Below are 25,839 nucleotides of genomic sequence, written 5' to 3'. Positions count from 1 at the left end.
ATGTGCATGTAAATGTTTTTAATCAAGTTCGGGAAGTTTTCAGCTGTTACTTCTTGAAATAATTCTTTTTTTTTCTCTTCTCTTGGTCTTCTGTCATACATGTATTGATATGTTTGATGGTGAACCACAAGTCTCTGAGGCTCTTTCTGGTTTTCTTCCATTATTTTTTCATTTCATTCCTCAGATTAGATGATCAACTAACCTATCTTTGACTTTGCTGACGTTTTATTTTGACAGTCCAGATTTTTTCAGTTTGTTTCTTTTTTTCCTTTATTCATTTGTTTCTAAAATTCTATATATGAATGAAATCATACTGTATTTGTTTTTTTCTGACTGATTTATTTGACTTAACATTATACTCTGTAGATCCATCCATGTTGGAAATGGCAAGATTTCATTCTTTTTTATGGCTGTATTATGCGTACACACTACATCTTTATTCATTCATCTGTTGATGGACACTTAGGCTTCTTCCATAGTTTGGCTATTGTAAATAATGCTGCCATAAACATAGGGGTGCATGTATCCCTTTGAATTAGTGTTTTTGCATTTTTTGAGTAAATACCCAGTAATGTGATTCCTGGATTATAGGGTAGTTCCATTTGAAAAAAAAATTTTTTTTAAAGATTTTATTCATTTATTTGATAGAGACACAGCGAGAGAGGGAACACAAGCAAGGGGAGTGGGAGAGAGAGAAGCAGGCTTCCGACTGAGCCCAGTGCGGGGCTCGATCCCAGGCCCCTGGGATCACGACCTGAGCTGAAGGCAGATGCTTAACAACTGAGCCACCCAGGTGCCCCCATTTTTTAATTTTTTAAGGAACCTCCCTATGGTCTTCCACAGTTGCTGCATCAGTTTGCATTCCCACCAATAGTCCACAAGGGTTCCTTTTTCTCCACATCTTTGCCAACACTTGTTGTTCTTAAGTTTTTGATTTTAGGCATTCAGGTAGGTGTGAAATGATACCCATGATGGTTTTGATTTGCATTTTCCCGATGATGAGTGATGTTGAGCATCTTTTCTTGTGTCTGAGGGCTGTCTGTATGTCTTTTGAGAAATATCTGTTCTTGTCTTCTGTCCATTTCTCAATTGGGTTATTTGTATTTTTTTTTGGTGTTGAGTTGTATAAGTTCTTTATATATTTTGTACACTAACCATTTATTGAAAAAGTCATTTGCAAATATCTTCTCCCATTCAGTAGGTTGTCTTTTGGTTTTGTGGGTTGTTTCCTTTAATGTGCAGAAGATTTTTATTTTGATATAGTCCCAGTAGTTTGTTTTTGCATTCATTTCCTTTGCTTCAGGAGACACATCCAGAAAGATGTTGCTATGACCAATGTCAGAGAAATTACTACCTGTGCTCTCTTCAAGGATTTTTCCATAAAAATGGTCCTAATCCATTTTGAGTTTACTTTTGTGTATGGTATAAGAAAGTGGTCCAGTTTCATTCTTTCTCATGTAGCTGTTCAGTTTTCCCAACACCATTTGTTGAAGAGACTTTTTCCTATTGCATATTCTTTTCTTTTTGTTGATGATTAATTGACCATATAATTGTGGGTTTATTTTTGGCTTTCTATTCTGTTCTATTCTATTCTGTTCTATTGATCTCTATGTCTTTTTTTTTTTTTTTTTTTTGCTAGTACCATATTTTAATCACAACAGCTTTGTAATGTTAACTCGAAGTCTGGAATTGTGATTCCACCAGTTTCGTTTTTCTTTTTCAAGACTGCTTTGGCCATTCAAGGTGTGTGTGTGTGTGTGTGTTTCCATACAAATTTTTTTTTTTTAAAGATTTTATTTTTTTATTTGACAGAGAGAGATCACAAGTAAGCAGAGAGGCAGGCAGAGAGAGAGGAGGAAGCAGGCTCCCTGTGGAGCAGAGAGCCCGATGCAGGGCCCTGGGATCATGACCTGAGCTGAAGGCAGAGGCTTTAACTCACTGAGCCACCCAGGCGCCCTCCATACAAATTTTAGGATTGTTCTCATTCTGTGAAAAATCATGTTGGTATTCTGATAGGAAATACATTAAATCTATAGATTGCTTTAAGTAGTATAGACATTTGAACAATATTTGTTCTTCTAATCCAGGAGCGTGGAATGGAATGTCTTTCCATTTCTTTTGGTCATCTTTAATTTCCTCAGTGTTTCATAGCTTTCAGAGTACTTTCATCTCTTTGGTTAAATTTATTCCAAGGTATCTTATTCTTGATGCAATGTAAATGGGATTGTTTTCTTAATTTTTCTTTCTGCTGCTGCATTATTAGTTTATAGTTGGAAAAACTAATAGAAGATAGGAGGCTGCTAATAAAATTCAGGCAAGAGACCCTGAGGTATAAAACTAAATGGTGGGGGGATAGGGGATAGAGAGAAAGAAATATATTGCAGAAGTAAACTTAGCAAGAAAAATGAATGATTTGTTGAGGGGTGGGGGGTGGGGTGGGTGGAGAGAGTTAAAAAGATGGGGGAATGAATCTGAAATGTCAGCCTTAAGAGATGGGTGATACTACCAACCTAGGAAGGGAATACAGACGCTAGAGAAGATGAGGGGAGATGGATTTACTTGGGGGGCAAGATGAATGTGAGATACTTGTGAAATTGTAATTGGATAGGTAGTCCTCAGGAGAGGGCATGAAACAGAACCCATGGATTTGAGAGGTATTTGTATATAGATAGAGTTCATTTTGTAATATTTAATGAAGGTGGAAGAGGACATATTTTTGATAGACCCCAACATTTAAAGGGAGGATACAGTGGAAGAAAAGTTGATAATGGAGATGGAAAAATGTAGAGGAAAAAAGAAAAGGGAGTGATCACCCCCTTTTCTGATCACATCGAAGTTTCAGTTGGTCACTGTTGCTAATATTCTCCCAATATTTTTACTTCTACTTTCCCTTCAGCACACAATGTCCTGTTTAGTCCTAAACTTTAATATCACAGCCATTTACCTGTCTTGGTAAGTGGCGTAGAGTAAGACATAGAATTTTTACCTGACGCTTAGACCAACTTGGTTTCATCCTGGTTTCCTTGAATCTTTTTAGTTTAGTTTTTATTTTTTAATAAACTAAGTGAAGAGGTAGAATGAAGTTAATAGGGACCTATCATTTGAAGTTTCTGGGGGAATTAAGAAAACTGAAAGGAAAGTGTTTGGTTCACTCTTTAGAAAACAGTGGATGTTCAATAAATACTATCTTCTTTCCTCCACGTTTTCAAAGCCATATCAGAATTCTTATCCTTCATTGCTCTCTGTTACGAGGAAAGCAGCTTGTACCAATTCACACTAACACATGAAGGGTGTTTAACTTCTTACACTATGTGTTGGAATGGTTTCCTTTCACAAATGAATTTAATGAGTAAAATTTTAATTATTGTGGTGAAGTGAAGGAGGGTATAATTAGCCAAGGTAAAGAGAGATACTTTGGGGCAGTATGCATACAAGTGGACTAAATCCTCTGAACTCTTGTTATCTTTCACTGCTTACTTGTTCTGAATCTTCAAATAATCCACCTCAGGCTCTGTGTAGCTTTCAAGTAATTCTTCAAAAACACCATTCATTCTTTCAGAATGAGTTTGATTTAAAATGGTAAGGAGGTTATTTTATGCTGTGGCCTACTGCCTGAAGTGTGGCTATTCTAATGTTGATTGAGAGCTGATTTGGAGCCATTTGGTAGATTAGGATGACCTGGGCAAGTTAACTTCTCTCAGGTTTAGTTTCTTTATAAAAAGGAGATAATATATTTGTTTCAAAAACATAATTTGGAGAACAAGTAAGGCCGTGTATATGTAACTGTAAAGTGTTACCTACGCAAATGTAAAATATTAAGTAAGCATAAGTGTAATTGTAATTGCTTTTGTCTTATACTCGCTTAGCTAATGTATAATGTTTGATAAAACAATTGATTTTGCTCTTAAATGAAGCATTGTATCTTTGTCTAAATTAGATTCTCTTCCCTATGTCTCATTTTCTCTATGCTCATTGTGGAATCCTTGAAGACAGGAGAATAATTTTTATTGTATTTTACTTTATAGAGTTGAATGAGATTTAGATGCAATTACTTTGAGATCATGGTCGCTTACTAATGCTTCCTTTAGTGTTTTCTCTTTTCCTTTTTAGTTCCAGAAGTTATTATCTTGCTATCAGTTGTAACCATAATCACATGTCAGAAGCTTTTCTGCAGTTATTTTGAAACATCAGTTGATAAGGAGATAAGCTACATATCTTAAAACTACTTTGCTTTCTTTGAAATTTTAGTAGGTTTTTTGTATGGTTTCTAGCAGGAGGTTTGTTATTTGTATCTACTTTTTACAGCAAAGGAATATTAATAACATAAAACAAACATCTTAAATGTTCGAACAGGAGAAAGGTCCCTAGATTTATTTTGATGAGTTAAATCACTGGGGGGGGGGGTGGGCAGTTATCAATAGGGAAGTTAACTTGCTTGCCTGCTACATTGTTAAATACAAAAATGAGCTTGCCATATTTATTTACTTTAATATTGGTTCGTTATATAAAAATGAAAATCAGTTTTAATGATTATTTTCTAGAAGTCAGTATTTCTAGTTGAAATTACTTCTTATGATTAGTGTTGGGTGACTAGACTGTATTTGTGATAACATTGAAAAATAGTCATTTGGGGGTTTTGTTCATGTTGCCTTAAATTCCTTCATAAGTGTGTTCTGAGTGTTTTCAGAGATTCTTAAATTTTTTTCTTCTGAAGAATAAATTCGCATGTGCAGAAGGCTTCCGTGGACACAGATGGTCATAGGTTTAGGTATAAAAAAAATATTCTGTGGATCATGGCATTTCCTAGAATATTACTCCGTTTTTGGAGTTCCAATTCCCTCCCTCCCTTCACTTCAGAAAACATAATGGAATGAAAATTAATGGAAATTGTCTTGAATCTGTATGGTTTATTTTTTAGATAGGTTTATTGAGGCATGACTGATATAGAGTAAACTGCATATATTTTAAGTGTATCATTTGTATTTCTTACGGGCAGTGTCTAGTTGGGTTTTGCTTTTTTATCCAGTCTGGCAGTCTTTGACATTTTGGGGGAATCATTTTTATTTAGTGTGATTATTGATATACCTAGATTAGAATCTGTTATCTTTTCTTTGTTATTTATCCCTATTGATCATTGTTTCTCCTTTTCTGTCTTCATTTGGATCCATCAAGTATTTTTTATGATTTTATATTATCTCACTTTTAGTCATTGCCGGTACCTTTTCTGTTTTGTGTTAGTAGTTGTTTTAGTGTTTATAGTATATATCTTTAACATATTAAAGTCTGCCTTCAAGTATGAGTATACAACTTCTCATGTAAGAATGTTATAATAGTTGACTTTCGTTTTTCCCTTTCCAACCTATATATATATATATAGAGAGAGAGAGAGAGAGAGATTTATTTTCAGGGATTTTGCTTTTTACCTATGTTACAAACTCCACAGTGCATTGTTATTATTTTTGTTTAAATAGTTATCTTTGGAAAAGTTTGGAATAATTAAAAAAAAATCTTGGGCGTTTACTCTGTTAACTCTGTTCAGATCTTTATTTCTGTCTGATAATATTTCCTTTAGCTTGGAAGACTATATCATTTCTACTAGTATTTAAGTCTGTTGCTGATGAATTCTTTCAGCTTTTGTATGTCTGAAAATGTCCTTATTTTGCTTTTGTTTTTGAAAGATTTTTACTGGGCGTGGAATTCAGCTGGACAGTATTTTTTTTCAGTGCTTTAAAGATACATATTGTTTTTGGGACGCCTGGGTGGCTCAGTTGGTTAGGCGGTCATGATCCCAGCGTCCTGGGATCAAGTCCCGCATCGGGCTCCTTGCTCTGCAGGGAGCCTGCTTCTCCCTCTGCCACTCTGTCTGCCTGTGCTCGCTCTCGCTCTCTCTCTCTCTGACAAATAAATAAAATCTTAAAAAAAAAAAAAGATACATATTGTTTTTATTTTCATTGTTTCTGATGAAAAATCTGATGTCATCTTTATGTTAGTTACTGTGCAACATGTTTTTTTTTTTCTTTTTTCTAGCTGCTTTTAAGATTTTCTTTTTCTCAACATCTTGAGCAATTTAATCATTATGTGCCTTGGTGAATTTTTCTCGATATTTCTTGTTCTTGGAGTTTTTTGAGCTTCATGCATATGTGGGTTTATGGTTTGCATCAAGCTTGAAGATTTTCAGCCATTAATTCTCCAAATATTTTTCTGCCTCTCCTCCTTGGAGTTTTCAATTACTTGTATTATTAGGCCACTTGAAGCTGTTCATTAATGTGCTTTTCAATTTTTTGGATTATCAATTTTCTTTTTCTTTTTTTAAAATTTAATTTTATTTTTTCAGTGCTCCAAGATTCATTGTTTATGCACCAGACCCAGTGCTCCATGGAATACGTGGGATTATCACTTTTTTGCTGTGTCTTTTGGGTAGTTTATTGCTATGGCTTAATTCCAACTAGTTCAGTTTATACCGTATACATTGTAGTTTTTACCAATATAAGTTTGACTTGGATGTTTGTTTATGTTTTCCATTCTCAACTTCTTGGATATATGGAATACAGTTGGAGCAACTATTTTAATGCCCTTTTCTGTGCATTCTCACACCTGTGTTAAAATGTAGTTTAAATCTGATTTAATGATTACTGTCTTAATTATGAATTAGGTTTTCTTACTTTGCATGTCTGGTAATCATCAATTATATATAAGACATTGTGAATTTTACCTTGTTGGGTCCTGGATATCTTGTATATCTATGAATTTTCTTGAGGTCTTTTCCTCTTCTGGGATTCACTTATTGGAAGCAGTTTGATCTTATGTATCTTGCTTTTCTGATATATGCCGTGGTTTTAAGTAGCATTCAGTATAGGGTGTTGCTCTGTGAAATACGAGTTTTTCTCATCTTCTTTGTGGGAATAGACATTCTTTTTGGCCTGTTTGAGTACCTGGGACTTTTATCTTTATTCCCTTCTATCACACTCCTTTTGTATGAGGGTTAGCTTTCGTTAATAATGATTAATTTATTTCCTTTCGGTCAGAGAGCATAGTTTGAGATCTGTGACTCTTGGTACTTTTTCTGTTTGTATCCTTATTTAGTTTTGTTAATATCCTACTTTTGCGTGAAAATATTTATTCTCTGTTGGATTTAGAGTTTTATTTAGTAGAGTTTTATTAGTTAAATACTAATTGTGTTGTTCACATCTTTTGTGAACTTACTAATCTTGCCTCTGTTAAGTAGGAAACAGGTGTCTACCACGCAACTAGTTGGTTTGTTTCTCCTTAGAAATTTGCTGGTCTTTGCTTTTTATATTTTGAAACTTTTCATTCAAATTTGGAATTAAATCTTCATGGTAAATACAGCCTTCTATCAAAATACATAGACTCTCTTTAATTGTAGTAATTCTTGCCTTAGTATTTATTTAGACTTTTATCAAGGAATCAGTATTGATATTCAGTTAGTATCTAAGTGATATATTGTATTTCACTCCTTTAATCATTTTGGGTTAAAATTTTTGTTCTTAGTAAATACCTTAGTATTTGTGGGTGTCTTAAAATGCAGTGTGATTACAACTATCTCTTAACTGAAGCTTTTTTTTTTTTTAAAGATTTTATTTATTTATTTGACAGACAGATCACAAGTAGGCAGAGAGGAAGGCAGAGAGAGAGGAGGAAGAAGGCTTCCCGCGGAGCAGAGAGCCCAATGTGGGGCTCGATCCCAGGACCCTGGGATCATGACCTGAGCCGAAGGCAGAGGCTTTAACCCACTGAGCCACTCAGACGCCCCTTAACTGAAGCATTTAATTCATTAGCTTTTTTTGTAAATATTGTGTATTTATTTTTATTTTTATCACCTCATTCATCTTTATTGGGGTGGTTTTCTTTACTCATTTCTGTTAGCATAAGCTTTTCTATATTTTCCTCTTCCAGTGGTTAAGAATTTTGCATTCTGGGGCACCTGAGTGGCTCTGTAGGTTAAGCCTCTGCCTTCGGCCGGGGTCGTGGTCTCGGGGTCCTGGGATGGGCCTGCATCGGGCTCTCTGCTCGGCGGGGAGCCTGCTTCCCCCTCTTTCTCTGCCTGCCTCTCTGCCTGCCTGTGATCTCTCTGTCTCTGTCAAATAAATAAATAAAATCTTTGAAAAAAAAAAGTTTTGCATTCTGTTATTACTCTTTTAGTAATAACCACTCTTTTTAGTGGTAACTCAATAAATTTCAATAGCATATTAATATTAAAGTCAGAATTCATCAGTATTTCTATCATCCTTTCAACAAAGATCTTAAAATACTCTTTCTAACATTTCTGTTTGATCTTTGACATTATTGTCTATTATTTTACTTCCTCCTGGTTGGTAACTTTTGTGTTAATTGTTTGTTTGTTTTTACCATTCAGTATTCATTTAGATTTACCCATGAATTTTCCAGTTTCTTGCTCAGTTTTGCTTTTCTCATTTCTATGTGAGTTTATTTCTCTTCTTTCAGAAATCTCATATTTCTTTGCATTTGAGTGAGGTTTTTCAAGTGTTAACCCTCTAAGGATGTTAGAAAATGCCTTTTCTTCATTTTCATGTTCGTACATGTTCGTAACAGTACTTTAGCTGAGTATAGAACTTTAGATTGACTATTACTCATCATTAGGTCTTTCAATAAAAAGTTGCATTGTGTCCCTGCTTCTGTTGGGCTGATGAGAAGTCTGCTGTTAGTTGTGATATTCTTATATAGGTAATTTTTGTTGTTTTAATATCTCCATTTTCTTTTTGGTGTTAAGATGTGTCCATGTGTAGATTTGTATTTATCCTGCTTGGGACTCAATATGCCATTTTTAGTCTGAAGATATTTTAGATAGTTCTTAGATATTATTTTTTTGAATACTGTACATTTTCTTCCCGGCACTTCTTAGGTATTCTTATCCTTATCTTTTTCATCTTGTTATTCTCTGTGTTATTTTTGAGTAATAGCTTCAGTTCTGTGTTCCAGCTTGCTTCTCAGTTTCCTCCCAAAACAAATTCTTCTAAAACAAATTCTTCTCCCTCTCATTTCTCAACTTATTTTCCATTTCCCATATAGCCCCTCCCCCTCTTTTGGAGCCTAATTGTGTATTATTTATAATTTATCCATTTGTATTTTTCACCTCTCCTTCCTCCCTTCTTTTTTTTGTTTTGTTTTATTTCCTACCCTGCTTTCCCCCACTATGTAAATTTAGGGAACTGGTGGTCAAAAATATTTAGTAAAAGAGTTTCTGTTTGCTGACTAGTTCATTATAAATAGAGGGAGTCAAAAGGAAATAAGTCTAATTTTAATTCAATATCTTTTAAGCAAGTATGTAGTTACCAGGCTTTCCTAACATGCTCTGTGAGAAGGAAATGAAGAGACTGTCTTGGCTTCTAAATTAGGTTATAAAATCTTGAGTTGATTCATGTTTGCTTTTGTTTTGTTTCGATATTTTTGTTTTGCTTTGTTATTGTTCTCTTATTTTCTTCTTACCTCTGGAACATTAGTTATGTTTGAAACATTAACTTCAGGAAATGTAGAGCTAATTATAGTAGTTTATTTATTCTAATTTCATAGTCTTTGTTACTCTAAACTGGTGTGTGGGGAAAAATGGAATACTTTTCCTGTTTTTCTCAGTTGTGTATGTTTTTATTTTGAAAGTCTATAAAATATGTTTAACTAGTGTTTGATGGCTTTATATCTTCCTATGGCAGATAATAAATTACTAGTGTTCTATTCCTGTTACACTGGAGGCTGAATAACATATATTTTAAGTGCATGGACAGTAGTAGATCCAGCTGTATGGTTTAAATCCCCGTCTCTGTTTTTTACTAGCTGAATTACTTACTCTGTGCCTGTTTCTTCATCTATAAAATAGGGATAATAATAGTACTTATTTTATAGTGTCATTGTGAGAATTATAGAAATTAATTTCAGTATATCACATCCTATATGTTAGACATACAGAGTGTCTAACATATAGGAAACATTCAGTTTGTGTTAGCCATTATGTTTTTCTAGTTCTGTGAAAAGTCACACAGGTAGTGTTACTGATAGGAGTGAAGTTTTGGTGTTTTAATTACAGTATAGATGAAGCAATGTTTTGCCTGTCAGGAGGTTATGCAGTCTTTTCTAGTATAAAAATTTTCAAGCTAATAAATGAATCTAATAAAGTTAAAAATAACCTGTTTTATCAATAGTAAAACATATTTGGGGTGCCTGGGTGGCTCAGTGGGTTAAAGCCTCTGCCTTCGGCTCAGGTCATGATCCCAGGGTCCTGGGATCGAGCCCTGCATCGGGCTCTCTGCTCAGCGGGGAGCCTGCTTCCTCCTCTCTCTCTGCCTGCCTCTCTGCCTGCTTGTGATCTCTGTCAAATAAAAAAAAAATAGTAAAACAAATTCGAGTACATATGTGCTGAGCACTGTGTTAGGTTTTGGGAATACTAAGGTAGACACAGTTTATATTCTAAAAAAGCTGTAGACTAGTCCTGGAAAGAAGACAAAAAAGCATGTAAAATGTAGTTATTTCCATAAGATAGAAATGTAGAGAATCCAAGGGAATAGAGAGGAGAGGGCATCCATCCTTTCCTTTGGGAGGGCAGAGCAAAAGGGAAACAGTCTTGGAAAATTCCATATACAAGATGTCACTAAAAATCATTATTATTCAAAGGTAAGATATTACATGAAAGAGTTTAAAGTGCTATCTATATGTTGTTTACTATTTAATTTTATTCTGAAATCTTTTATTGAGCCTTAGAGCATTTCAAGAAATTAACTGATATTTACCTTTGAGTTTCATAACAATTAATAGTGTATTCTTCATCTCACTCCCAGCTTCAAAAATCTTTGCTGTTTTTCCAGTGCCTTTTTAAAATTTATTTTTCATTATAAAAGAAATGTGTTTTTTATTTCTTTATTTTTAAAGATTTTTTTATTCATTTATTTGACAGGCAGAGATCACAAGTAGACAGAGAGGCAGGCAGAGAGAGAGAGGAGGAAGGAGGCTCCCTGCTGAGCAGAGAAACCGATGCCGGGCTCGATCCCAGGACCCTGAGACCGTGACCTGAGCCGAAGGCAGAGGCTTTAACCCACTGAGCCACCCAGGCACCCGAAATGTGTGCTTTTTAAATTTTTAAATTTTTAAAAAAGATTTTATTTATATAAGTGAGAGAGAGAGTGAGAGAGAGAGCATGAGCAGGGGGAGGGAGAGGGAAAAATAGGCTCCCCACTGAGCAGGGAGCCCTAACATGAGGCTCCATCCCAGGACCCCGAGATCATGACTTGAGTTGAAGGCAGATGCTTAAGCAACTGAGCCTCCCAGGTGCCCCAGAAATAAGTCCTTTTTGCAAACAAAGTTGAATAATAGGAAGTATATATTAAAAGTAAAAGTTCCCTCTTCCCCTTTTTCTTCAACCTTCTCAGTCTCCCTGAAAATAACTCAAACAACAAGACGTATGGTATGTATACGTCTGTTTCTTGCTTTGAATAATAATTTGTCTCCTTTACTTTGTATTCAAGACATTTTATGACATATTTCAAGGCTATTTTTTCAATTTTATTTTTATCAAAATGTTTTAGGCTCTAGCTAAAGCGAATTATTTTTCTGTATCCTGTCATGCTTCATACTTTCCTCATTTTGTTGTCTTTGCTAATGCCTAGAATGCCCTTCACTGCTTCATGTTCAAAGTCCTTACTATCCTTAAAAGTCTTTTCAAGTAATAAATTCTGTGTTAAGCTTTCCTACTTTCCCTACTTCCACCCTCTTTTAGCTTTGAAAGTAATTTTTGTTTCTAAATTGCCAATGTACTTTGTAACTTCACTTTCAGTACCTACCACTTTCTGATGTGCATACAGCTATGTTTGATTTTGTGTGCGCTGGACTATACTGACAATTCCTTTAAAGCAATATTATCTGTTCGAGCTTTGTAATACTTAAGTGCTTATTTATAAATCTGTTGTTATGAACCTATTTACTGAGTAAATGTGTTTTGGAAAGATAAGATATATAATTACTCTAGAAATACTGATTTTAAACTCTTGGGGATAAGTTGAGAGAAGCATAGCTGTGAATTGAAACTAGAACTTGACTCTTTCCTTGGTTTGGTTAAATACTCAAAATAAATTTTGAATAAATCTCTCTGAGACATTGTTCTGTGTGTGTGTGTGTGTTTTTTTTTTTTTTTTTTGGAAACAAATATTATGATAACCTGATTTAACCTTTTTTTTTTTTTAAGATTTTATTTATTTATTTGAGAGAGCTAGAGAGCACATAGTGGGCGGGGAGGGGCAGAGGGAGAAGGGCGCAGGGCTGGATCCCAGGATGAGGACCCTGAGATCATAACCTGAGCAAAGGCACTCACTTACTTAATTGACTGAGCTGCCCAGGTCCCCTTTAACCTGTTTTTAAATTTAAAAATTTTTAAAAGCTAAAGTTGTGAGAACAAGGATATAAATAAGTGCATATCTCAAATATTTTAATAGGATAGAATTTTAGGAGCAGTTCTTTGACTTTTTTTGAAGGAAACTCACCATTATGATAATTTGCTGAACATGATTTAACATATATATAGTCACTAAAAACTGTTTTTGTTTCCTTTTCAGAGAATGCAGAATCTATTGACCTTAAACAGTTTTTTGACCAACATTTTTCACATATATATTACGTGTTCTTTGAGAATTTTGTGACTATTGAAGCTAGTCTTAAACAGAAAGGTAAGATGTTATAATTAGCCCTGACTTATGTTGATGTTTCAAACAATTGTCATAAATATCCACTTGAAAATGGACCCTTGGACATTGAAATTTTAATGTTATTTCACTTTTTTTGTGAAACATCTTTCAGACACTGTCTCAAAGTATGGGTTAGTAATACTATCTTCATTCTTTTTGAGAAGGCTTACAAGATTTGCTTTTTGCCTGGTCAGATTTATTTACCTGTTTCCTCACTTTCTTTGCTCTGCCCTTAGATGCCTGTGAAATTTGAGCAGTCATTCTCATATTTTCATTTTCAGAATTTATTCTAAGTTCTCCCCAGTGTATTATTATTATTATTATTTAAAAGATTTTATTTATTTATTTATTTGCGAGAGAGAGCATGCACGGGCATATGAGTAAGGGAAGGGGTAGAGGGAAAGGGAGAAGCAGACTCCCCGCTGACCAGGAAGCCCCAGATGGAGCTCGCTCCCAGGATCCTGAGATCATGACCTGAGCCCAAGGCAGATAGTTAACTGACTGAGCCACCAAAGCACCCCTCCACAGTATATTATTTGTTTTTAGATATAAATATGTGGAATCTAAATTTAATTGTTGAAAAGAATAGATAGCTACAGTATTGTCTATACACTGAAGAGAATATGCTTTAAATATTTTATTAAAGAATCACTGAGAAGATACTTTAGTGCTTGAAATATTTTAAGCTTTTTAAATGGTTGTTAACAGTGAGGACAAAATGATAATGTTTAAAATATTTTTCTGTAAAAATGTTTTAGGTCACAAGTCTCAAAGGGAGGAATTGGATGCTATACTTTTTATTTTTGAGGTAAGTGTCTGCCCATCAGTTTTTTTTCCCTTCAAAATAATTCTTGGAACATGCAAAGGAATATATCAAAACTATAGAGTATGAATTTGCCTTGCTTTCTAGGAACTGAATAACATTTTTTGACCTAAAAATATATCTGACTTAATTTTTAATTATTTTTTGAGATACAAGTGTTGTTTTTAAATAGAAATAGAATTACGTTTTTATGCATGTGACACCATAGAATTGGTAATACTATAAAATAGTTAAGTGTTTTATAAATTATTTTTCTATATTACTTTGGATTGGGGTGGGACAAGTCTTTATTGTTAAATAAACAGAAGGAAGTAGGAACATTTGATGCTCTACTAAAATTTATATTTTGGTTTTGACATACTGTTAAAAATTAGGGTCCCCTCACTTTTAAAATAACTCCTTGCCTCTTCATTCTGTCTTTCAAATCAAGCAATGATAGGAGTATTCCGATCTTTAGCGAGAATTCAGAGATCTGGAGACTTGTGACTTGAAAGACAGTAAAGAATTTGGAAACCATGTAACATTGAGCCATTTTATCTGTTGGTAATTAAAGATAATTCAGTTTTATACTTTGGGTTCTTTGACATGGTTTAGAGGAATTTGAACAATCTGATATCTCCCTTAGGAATTGATTTAGCTATTGATTTAGTCACAGCTAAAAAAAAAAAGGAAGCTTTTTTGTTTTGTTTTTTTAGAGTTCTAGATGGAAGTAACTGGTGTTGGTACCTATTGTACTATTTATTTTCAGTAATCATTGTCCCTGAGGAATTTGCTTATGTTTATATCTCCAGGTGTTTGCATGAACTATTTACAAGGGGACTGTGAGAACATAGGTGTTTTGAGAAAGAATGAAATTATCAGCAGAAATCATTCAAATTATGTTCTCTAATGTGGAATTAAATGAGGAAATCAATAACAAGGAAATTTTGTAAATTCATAAATATGTGGAAGTTAATGAGTACACCCCAAAATAACCAATGACTCATAGGAAGATGTGGTATACCAAAACTTAGGGAATGCAGGTAACCAAGCACTCAGAGGAAAATTTATAGTTATTTATAGTTATAAACAATATAATAGAGGAAGAATGATATCCTATCAATTACCTAAGCTTCCACCTTAGAAAAAGGAGCAAATTAAACCCAAAGCAGGCAGATAAAAGGAAATAATAAAGATTATAGCAGAAATAAATGGAAGAAAGATTTAAAAAATCGAGAAGACCAACAGAACTAAAAATCGGTTCATTCAAAAAGATAAGAAAACTAGTAATAGGTAGCTGTACTAAGTAAAAAGAGTGAAGAATTAAATTACTAAATTCAGGAATTAAAAAGGAATATCACTAACGACTTTATTGAAATTTTAAGAGAATACTGTGACCAACTGTGTGCCAACAAATTTGATATATAAAATGGACATGTTTCTATAAAGACAGAAAGCTTTGTGATTTAAAAAGAAATAACAAATCTGAAAGACTTACAACTAGTGAAAAAATGAATTAGTATTTAAATAAAATCCCACCTGGAAAAAGCCCAGACCCAGATGACTTCACTAGTGAATTTTAACCAGACATTTAAAGAAAAATACCAGTTCTTCAGAAATTCTTTAATAAAAAAACAGATGATATTTCACAGTTTGTTCTATGAGGCCAGTATTACCCAACCAAAACCAGACAAAAACAAGGAAAGAGAATTATAAAATATTTTCATTAGTATTGGCACAAAAAAATCCTAAAAAAAAAAAGCATATAAATAGGTTTATACAACATCACCAAGTGAGATTTATATACGAAATACAAAGTTCAACATCTAAAAATTAACCAACTAGTGTATAATAATAATAATAATAAAATAAAAGACAAAAAATATGTTATTGTTGATAGAAAGCATTTGGCAAAATCCAATACTATTTCATGATAAAACACTTAACAAAATGGATATAAAAAGAAACTTCCTCAGCTTGATATAGAACATCTACAATCTACAAAAATATACATTTAAGACTGTCCCTAGTACTGGATATTGAGTGCCTCTTTCTTAAGATTAGGAACAAAACAAGCATATCAACTCTTGCCATTTCTATTAAATATTGCACTTGGTTCTAGCTAGCCAGGAAAGTTAGGCAAGAGAAGGAAGTAAAAGACATCAAGACTGAAAAAGAAGTTAAAAAATAAAAGGTATCAGCAGAGAACACAAGATAAGAATTTCTGGAAAGTGTTCTTCGGACATTCATGCTTGCCCTGTGTTCAGGAAACTGAGATGGATTAGTTAATGGAAGCTCTTTCAGGACCTTCCTTCTATTAAAAAATAGTATTTATTTTCCTGTATATAATATATACTGATCAGTTGTTGTCTTTAATGAATGAGTGAATTTTCTTAGAATATAAAGATGTTAGATATAGGGCTTTCATCTTTTGGAAAAAATATGTAACCTTTATGCTGATGTTTTTCTACTTACAGTGGGGATAATAATATCTGACCTCTATCTTTAGAGACTAATGATGATTTTTATATTTTATTTTATTTTGTTTTGTTTAAACATTTTATTATTTAACCACAAGCCAGTTACCCCTGTGGCAACTTTTCTGACACCTCCTGCTTAAAATCCAAAAGGTCAGAAGGATCGTGAGGCCCCATTTTCACAGTCTGTATTCATACTGAAAATCAAGATCAAAGGAGCTTTTTTGCCCTTCTGCTCCAGGGAGGTTTCTGCCCTCCCTGAGCTCGCCTTAGTAGTGATGATTTTTAAAAATCAAGAAATTTATAGATTAATTGACTTCCTCTTTTTGGAATAAAAAGCACCATTATGTGGTATTAATAATATGATGCAGGATTTATATCAATTTTCCTCCGTTAAGACATGGTTTCTTTCATCTTTATAGTAACCACATAAAAATAAAGATGTTTATTTACTTTTTATAAGAGGCTAAATCTGAAGTATAATAGTCATAATTTAGGAATGTTTCTGGGTAGTTTACAAACTTATCTTTTCAACTTATAATTTTATCCCTTTCCATACCAAGATAAATACAATTATACAGTTGTTGGCTAGAGAGATATGAGGAGGGCAACGTTAAAGAAGTTTGTGTATCTTATGTAAAATTTCTTCATCATTCTCTTGTATGAGATGGACTAGTGGAAGATAGAGAAGTGTAAAACATGCATACCATCTTTTGTGGCAAAATAGTATAAAAGTAAACATTTTGGATTAAGCATATCAAGATTGGATTCAGTTCTTCCACTTTCTAACTTAAGCACATTACTTAACCCACTTTCTCCTTTTTTAACTGAGATTAATAAACTCTTTTTAGGTTGATTGTGAGGATTAATGAGATACCATTACATATAAAAGTATCTAGTGTTTGGCCCTTATGAACACTTTGGTTCATGGCATTTCTAAAGTATAACAGAAGTAAAAGCAGCAGTAACAACAAACTTAAAAAACTCATTCAGCAAGCAGATGAGTACTGGGAGCTTAGTTTAGTAGCATAGTAAGGCAGCTGTTGAACTAGAATAATTCACACAGAGGAAATTTGTAAAGGGAATTAAAGGTAAAATTCTGAAAGTGTTATATGTAAAAAGTGTTCATCCCAATTAATGGAAACCTGTATTAGTTTAACTGTAAGGATCCTGAATTTTTAAATATTGTTCTTATACCTATAGCCATCATAAATATAAGTACCTTTGGGTTCATGTGAATCAAGTCAGTACAAATATTTGATGTGATTTTTGTAAAATCAAAATATTTTTCCTTTTATCAAAACAGGAGGAAGAACTACTCAAAGTGAGACACAATGTCACAAATAGTAGTATCTGAAAGAATTCAGAACTTATTAGTAATATCCACAATTTGGAAGTTCTAGGAAAAGCAAATAATCATTTTGAAATATGTTAGAGTTCATCATTTAATTCATAAAGAGGGATATACTTACTTTCCACATCATTGTGAAAGATAAATTTCATTAATGTCTTGTTCCAAGTCTTTGTTAGTATAGCTTGTTGGGTTTTGCTTTTGGTGTTTTCAAATATTGATCAGTGTGCCAGTGCTGAAGTAGTGCAAGTCCTGTCAGATTAGCTCAAATACTGTTTTGTGTTGGTGATGCTATCCGTATTTTACATAAGAAACTGTTACAGCCTTATTGTAAGCTCTTTGTTTATTTTTCACATTGCACAGAACGTGGTCTCATTACTTGCTTTTCATTCTTTGTTTTATTCGTACTGATTTTTAGAAAATTTTACAACTTCTTCCAGAGAGAATTCATCAGCGATGGCAGTTTCATAGTATTGGTAAGTGATTTGAATATATATTTCACATTTGACATAAATGATAAAATATGAAAATGCTCTGTACTGGATTGGTCATTATTTGAAATGAATTTATAGTTTATGTTTTAGTAGAAAAAATTTAAAGAATACAAGACTATACTTAATGGGAGTGTAAGATTAAAAATAATAGATGAAGGATTTCTAGTCAAAATTGCTTATTAAATTTCTTCGATCTATCTGTTCTTTTACTTTAGTAATGATAAAACTACAAAACCAAAAAAAAATAAAAACATCTGAGAATCAGAAATGGAAGAGAAATGTTAAGTGCCAAGTAGAGTGGGCTCCAGATTGAAAAGCAAGCAGTGTCAGCTGGCAGTTTGCTCCACAGAAAATAGTGAGGAGAACTAGAATTAACTTTCTTGCTTGTGGGGCCAGAGTAGAGCTTTCCAGATCATGGAATGAAGCCAAAAACAAAAAAGGGAAAAAAAAAAAACCTGTTGTGGGTTACCATCAGAGACTAAGTAGGGAGGAGATCGCAAACTTTCTGTTACCAGGAAATAAGCCAAGGTGCTTGCTGGTTTGGAGTCTGGTCTTATAATAGTCACAGTGTCACCACAGTCCTCTTGAGCTCTTGTTCTCAGACATGTTTCCCCTCTGTGATTAGAAACTGCAGATAACAGTTGTTGCTTTCTTATTTATTTATTTATTTAGGTTTTATTTTTTCAGTGTTCCAAGATTAATTCTTTATGTACCACACTTAGTGCTCCATGCAATATGTGCCCTCCTTAATACCCACCACCAGGCTCACCCATCCCCCACTCCCCTCTAAAACCCTCAGTTTGTTTCTCAGCGTCTACAGTCTCTCATGGTTCGTCTCTCCCTCTAATTTCCCCCAATTCACTTTTCCTTTCCTTTTCCTAATGTCCTCCGTGTTATTCCTTATGTTCCACAAGTTAGTGAAACCATATAGTAATTGACTTTCTCTGCTTGACTTATTTTCATTCAGCATAATCTCCCCTAGTCCCACCCATGTTGATACAAAAGTTGGGTATTCATCCTTTCTGATGGCTGAATAATATTCCACTGTATATATCGACCACATCTTCTTTATCCATTCGTCTGTTGAAGGGCATATCGGCTCTTTCCACAGTTTGGCTATTGTGGACATTGCTGCTATGAACATTGGGGTACATATGGCTCTTCTTTTCACTACCTCTGTATCTTTGGGGCAGATACCCAGTGGTGCAATTGCAGGGTCATAGGGTAGCTCTATTTTTAATTTTTTGAGGCATCTCCATACTGTTTTCCAAAGTGGCTGCACCAGCTTGCATTCCCACCAGCAGTGTATGAGTTCCCCTTTCTCCACATCTTCTCCAACATTTGTTGTTTCCTGTCTTGTTAATCTTTGCCATTCTAACTGTTGTAAGGTGGTATCTTAATGTGGTTTTGATTTGAATTTCCATGATGGCTAATGATGAACATTTTTTCATGTGTCTGCCAGCCATTTGTATGTCTTCTTTGGAGAAGTGTCTGTTCATGTCTTCTGCCCATTTTTTAACTTGATTATCAGTTTTTTGGGTGTTGAGTTTGAGGAGTTTGTTTTGTTTTTTGTTTTTTGTTTTTAAAGATTTTATTTATGTATTTGGCAGAGAGAGACACATCGAGAGGGAACACAATAGGGGAAGTGTGAGAGGGAGAAGCAGGCTTCCCATCAAGCAGGGAGCCTGATGCAGGGCTTGATCCAAGGACCCGGGGGTCATGGCCTGAGCCAAATGCAGATGCTTAGACTGAGCCACCCAGGAGTCCCGAGGAGTTCTTTACAGATCTCAGATATCAGCCCTTTGACTGTAGTGTCATTTGTGAATATCTTAGTACTGATAGGGGTTGCCTCTTTTTTTTTTTTTTTTGGACTATTCCCTTTGTTCTGCAGAAGCTTTTTATCTTGAAATCCCAAAAGTTCATTTTCACTTTTGCTTCCTTTGCCTTTGGAGACATGTCTTGAAAGAAGTTGCTGTGGCTGATGTTGAAGAAGTTACTGCCTATGTTCTCCTCTAGGATTTGATGGGTTCCTGTCTCACATTGAGGTGTTTCATCCATTTTGAGTTTATCTTTGTGAATGGTGTAAGAGAATGATCGAGTTTCATTTGTCTGTATATAGCTGTCCAATTTTCCCAGCACCATTTATTGAAGAGACTGTCTTTTTTCCATTGGATATTTTTTCCTGCTTTGTCAAAGATTATTTGACCATAGAATTGAGGATCCATATCTGGGCTCTCTACTATGTTCCATTGGTCTGTGTGTCTGTTTTTATGCCAGTACCATGCTGTCTTGGTGATCTTAGCTTTGTAATAAAGCTTGAAATCAGTCAACGTGATTCCCCCAGCTTTGTTTTTCTTTTCAACACTTCCTTGCTAATTTGGGGTCTTTTCTGGTTCCATACAAATTTTAGGATTGTTTGTTCCAGCACTTGAAAAATGCCGGTGGAATTTTGATCAGTATGGCATTGAAAGTATAGATTGCTCTGGCAATATAGACATTTTAACAATGTTTATTCTTCTGATCCATGATCATGAAATATTTTTCCCATCTTTTTGTGTATTCTTCATTTTCTTTCATGAGTGTTCAAACTCTCTCTCTTTTCAGATGACATGATACTTTGTATGGAAAACCCAAAAACTCCACCCCCAAACTACTAGAACTCATACAGCAATTCAGTAATGTGGCAAGATACAAATTAAATGTACAGAAGTCAGTTGCTTTCTTATACACTGACAATGAAACTATAGAAAGGGAAAGTAGAGAATCGATTCATTTACTATAGCACCAAGAACATAAGATCGCTTGGAATAAGCCTAACCAAAGAGGTAACAGATCTGTACTTCAGGAACTGCAGTTGTTGGCTTTCATTTAGGCTTTGGTTAGATGTCAGGTTTGATTGCTAATGATGCTAATGACCCTTCTCTCATGGGGAATATGTGGGTGGCCACCCTATCTACATTGTCGAAGTAGAATGTTATGGGTCTTATATTAATTTGTAAAACATGTATTTGTTTCTCTTAAAAAAGAAAGTCATAGATTTTATTTAGGCCGCACATTTTTTAAATCCATTATAGCAAGTGAAATCTTTTTTGGACACAATTTGTAAATGGGCAAAGGATTTGAATAGACATTTCTTTAAGATATACAGATGACCGATAAGCACATGAAGAGATGTGCATCATTAGTCAGTAGGAAATGGATATCACAATTCTAAGGAGAAACCACTTTACATCTACTAGGATGACTGTAGACAAAAAAAAAATAACAAGCATTGGTGAAGCTGTGGAGAAATTGGAACCCTCAAACACTGTTGGTGGGAATGTAAAATGCTACAGATGCTTTGAAAACCAGTCTGGTAGTTCCTCAAAATATTAAACATTGAGCTCCTCTATAGCCCAGCACTTCCATGCCCAGATATATACCCAAGAGAAAGGAAAACCTATGTCTGCATAGAAATGTATACTCTAATGTTCATAGTACCAGTTTTCATAATAGCCAAAAGATGGAAATAACCCAATGTCTGTTAACTGGTAATTAGATGAGTAAAATGTATTTTATCTTTAAAAAAAGGAGAAGTCTTTTGTGGGGCTTTGAAACTGTAAGCCTTCCCAATTAATTCCCGAAACAAAAGAAACTCCGGACATCTAGGAAGGATATTGATGCAGAGGCTAAAAAAGGCTTTAGTAGATAAAGTTTGAGACTAAATGTAACATACTCGTTAACATACCCAGAAGAACTCTTACAGTTCTTAAAGCTGTTAATAACTCTTACAGCTTGATAATAAGACAGATATTTTTAAATTAGCAAAATATTTGAATAGACTTTATATCAATAGAGAAGAAATATGAATTGGTAATAAGACTTTGATAAGGTACTCAAACAGTGAAATCCTATTTTGTGTTTCATAAACGCATGTCTCTGAAGGTTGTTTATGATGATGGGTCTTTTTTTTTTTTAGACATCTGAACTTCAAGAGTTTATTGTATCTTCTAAGAAATGTAGCCTTAAATTTCCAAAAGAGCTTTAGGCTCTCTACTTGTCATGTTTTAATAATATTCCAATAAATGTCTATCTTGAGAAAATACATAAATGGTCATTTTTCTTTGTCATCCACAAAAATGCTAAAACTGTTTTCTTAATAAATCAATGATTCATTAATTTTTTAAAAAGTAGCTGTATTGAATTATTTATATAGGTAAAATTCATCTATTTAAGTAAATAATTCAGTGATTTTCAGTAAATCTTTAGTTGCCACTGTCCAGTTTTAGAACATTGCCTCACCCTGAAGTATTCCTTGAAGCCCATTTATAGTCAGTGCCTTTCCCACCACCACAATCTGCTTTCTGTGCTCAGTAAATGTCTTTTTTTGACATTTCATGTAAATGAAATCATGTACTTTATAGTAGTTTGCATTTGGCTTCTTTCACTTAGCATAATTTTTTTGTTTGTTTTCCATATTATGGCATGTGTTATCATTCCTTTTTATTGCTTTTTATTGCTGTATATATTGTTTGTTTTCCATATTATGGCATGTGTTATCATTCCTTTTTATTGCTTTTTATTGCTGTATATGTATATGTTATCATTCCTTTTTATTCCTTTTTATTGCTGTATATGTCATGGACATATCATGTTTTATCTACTCACCAATTCATGGATATTTATATTGTTTCTAGTTAATTATACCTCACTTATTCTGTTTGTTTTATTATAGATGCCTTTCAGTTTTCTACATATAGGAACATGTCAACTGCAATTTAAGATCGTTGGTTTTTTTTTTTTAAAGATTTTATTTATTTATTTATTAGAGAGAGAGAGAGAGAGGGAGAGTGCGAGCACAGGCAGACAGAGTGGGAGGCAGAGGCAGAGGGAGAAGCAGGCAGAAGCAAAGAGCCCGATGTGGGACTCAATCCCATCCTGGGATCGTGACCTGAGCTGAAGGCAGCCGCTTAACCAACTGAACCACCCAGGCTTCCCAAGATAGTTTTATTTTTGATTTCCAATCTAGTACCTTTAATTAATTAATTCCCTTTCTTTCTTTCTCTCTCTTCCCTGCTCTCTCTCTCTTCTTTCTTTCTTTCTAGTCTTCTCTAGTATAGTGTTGAATAAAAGTGGTGAGAGCAGACACTCTTGTACCATTCCTGATGTGTGGAAAGCAGTTAACTCTTTCACCATTATGTATGGTGTTAGCTATTTTTATAGTTGTGACAAGAACTTTTATTAAAGTATTCCTGGGAATAACAAAAATTTGAAAACAAACCAAATGTCCTAACATAAATAAGATTAATAGTATGGAATGGGATTGTATATAGCAGTTAAAGTTAATTAATTAGAGCTATATAGATCACTAGAGATAGTGAAAAGTTACTTACGTAGGGGCCCTGGGTGGCTCAGTTGGTTGGGTGTCTGACTCTTGATTTCAGCTCGGATCATGATCTCAGGGTCGTGAGCTTGAGCCCCAAGTGAGGCTCTGCAGTGAGCATGGAGCCTGCTTAAGATTTAGCGCCACCACTCTAAACCACCCCCCCCCACCCCGCCCCGCCGCTTTCTTGCACATGCACTCTCAAAAAAAAGGAAAGTAACTTATAGGAAAGCTTGTTTTGTATATTATACATAGATGTAAGTTTTTTAAGAAACTATTAATTAAACTTCAAACTTAATCACATTTGGTTAGTTTCCATATATGCTCTTTTTCTGTTCCAGAATCCAATCCATGATACCACAGTGCATTTAGCATATATGGATTTTTTTAAGGGGAGCTAATTAAAGACTGGCATTTACATAGTATTGCTTTAAGAAATTGAGTTTGTGCAAACATAAGGGAATTGCAGATAAATCAACACAGTTTTATTTGAAATATATATATATATATATATTTTTTTTTAAAGATTTTATTTATTTATTTGCCAGACAGAGATCACAAGTAGGCAGAGAAGCAGGCAGAGAGAGAGGAGGAAGCAAGCTCCCTGCAGAGCAGAGATCCCGATGCGGGGCTTGATCCCAGGACCCTGGGATCATGACCTGAGCCGAAGGCAGAGGCTTTAACCCACTGAGCCACCCAGGCGCCCCTATTTGAAATATTAAAGCTTATTTTTATATGACAAATGACACTTAACCAAATAAAATCCAGGTTTGATGTGTGTGTGTGTGTGTGTGTGTGTTATCTTGGTATTATTAGAAAGAATTAAAAAGTAGGTTTAGAACAAATAGCTGTGGAAGAAATTGTTACTGATACAAGTTTTTAAATATATAAACCAATTCTAAATATTTTATTGATTTATAAATGATAACCCTAATATAAAAATATTTTGGAAATAATTAATACCAAAATCTGGATAATGAGTTTTTTTCGGAAGGAAGGAGGAGAATGATTTGACATAGTTTCAGAGGAGGCTTCAATGATACTTGTTAGATAAAACATCATAGATAAGGTAAATAAATGAAATTTTGAATTTATAAGAAACATGGGACTGTGTTTAGATTTGTTTAGACCACATGGCAGGTCTCTGGATGTTTGTTAATGTGATTTCAGTATTTTATTATAGAGTTGAAAAGTTGTGTAAACTAAAAAGGAGTATTAAAGGTGGCTTTGAATATTCCAAAAATGAAAATTAGTACAATGAAAATGTTTGTTAGGAAATATTAGAATTACAGAAGTTCATGTGGTTAACTAAATGGAAATTTCCTACAGTGGTTTTATTTGTATTAGTGATGCAGAAAGTATTTAATTATATTCTTGTCTTAAATAAGAGATATACAGAGATAATGCTGTAGTAAATGCAATTGGGATTAGGGTTTGTTTCAGTAGACTAAATCATGTTTAATTCCAATAGACCACGTGTTGAAAAGGTGACTCTTTATATGCCCTCTGGTTCCAAAATTATGACCAGAGGGATATCAGTGTCACCAAGAATAATTTGGAGTTTGCCAAAGACTTGTTTTAAAGTGTTTTCAAGTCTGACCGAGAACTCTGACATTTGGAAACAACTAAGAAAATATGAATATTTTCAATCATGTTTCCTTTTTAGGATTGATTTTAAAGAAACTACTTCACACAGGAAACTCCTTGAAGGTATAATTATATCTTTTTTCTACAACTTAAAAAAACTGTCTCTTGTTCTACTTTTCCTACATCAACTTTTTTCCTAAAAATTTTTGAATTGTCTTTAGTTCAGTTAGTTGAAGTGAACTGACTTAAAATATAGCAGCATATTTAGTATGTATAAAAATACATACTGGGTTGACTAGGCTATTGAAAAACTTTTGCCCCTGCATTGAGTGATTCACTAGAAATACTTTACTCTGGTCCCCAGGAGACAAAAATTATTCAGTCTTTCAACAGATTATTCTTTATATTACTATAAATATTCTTAGATGTATGGAAAAATAGAGGATTTATATTAAAAAGTTGGTTTTATTTCTTTTCTTTTGATTATCTCATTGTGCTGTGGTAAGAGAAGCTACCCAGTGCAAAAGCCTCTTATAGGTTAAGTGAAAGTTTCCTATTGTGGGTACTTTTGGTATCAAGGCTTGGAATAGCAGTACAAAGGAATCAGCCTTCTGAATTGTTTGTTCTCTTGTTATCTCTGTAAACCCTAAGGATGGCAGCTGTTGAACAGCTTTGACAGTGGCCATTTACAAAGCTGTGGTAGGGCAATTTCCAAAGCTACCAGGGAGATTAGCTTAGTGAAGAACTTTGTGTTTTCAATGTCAGAGATTGAATGTTTTTCTGTCTTTTCCTATTCTCTTTCTGGAAGAGAATTTATGCAATGGTTGAAATATTTGTTGTTTTTTGTATACGGGTATTGTTCTAGGTACTTAGAATATAGTAATAAGTCAAAATTTCTGCTTTGCTAGTTAGCAGCAAATAATAAGTAGATGACAAAGAACAAGAACATTGATTTAGCAGGGCACACCAAGTTCCCCATAACTATTCCACCTTTTACCGAAGTCACCGTATGAGGAACAGTTATTGCCCTCATTCTTTTTGCTTCTTGGATTAGACCAGTGGTGT

The 25,839-nt window shown here is 34.0% G+C and overlaps 1 protein-coding gene across 2 annotated transcripts in view; it reads left to right on the top strand.

Moving 5' to 3' along the window:
- Positions 1-25,839, top strand: part of RALGAPA1 (Ral GTPase activating protein catalytic subunit alpha 1) — a 253,276-nt gene that overhangs the window by 23,542 nt on the left and 203,895 nt on the right. For both annotated transcript variants that reach the window (XM_080808120.1, XM_080808119.1), the window contains exons 2-5: positions 12,573-12,683; positions 13,460-13,509; positions 17,750-17,807; positions 24,854-24,897. In XM_080808120.1, coding sequence (XP_080664246.1) covers positions 12,573-12,683; positions 13,460-13,509; positions 17,750-17,807; positions 24,854-24,897 — 263 coding nt within the window. The remainder of the gene's footprint in view (positions 1-12,572; positions 12,684-13,459; positions 13,510-17,749; positions 17,808-24,853; positions 24,898-25,839) is intronic.

Source organism: Martes martes, assembly GCF_963455335.1.
Source record: "Martes martes genome assembly, chromosome: 7".
NCBI classification, from domain to species: domain Eukaryota; kingdom Metazoa; phylum Chordata; class Mammalia; order Carnivora; family Mustelidae; genus Martes; species Martes martes.
Note: the sequence above shows the minus strand (reverse complement) of the source record. Positions and strands in the feature narration are given on the sequence as shown.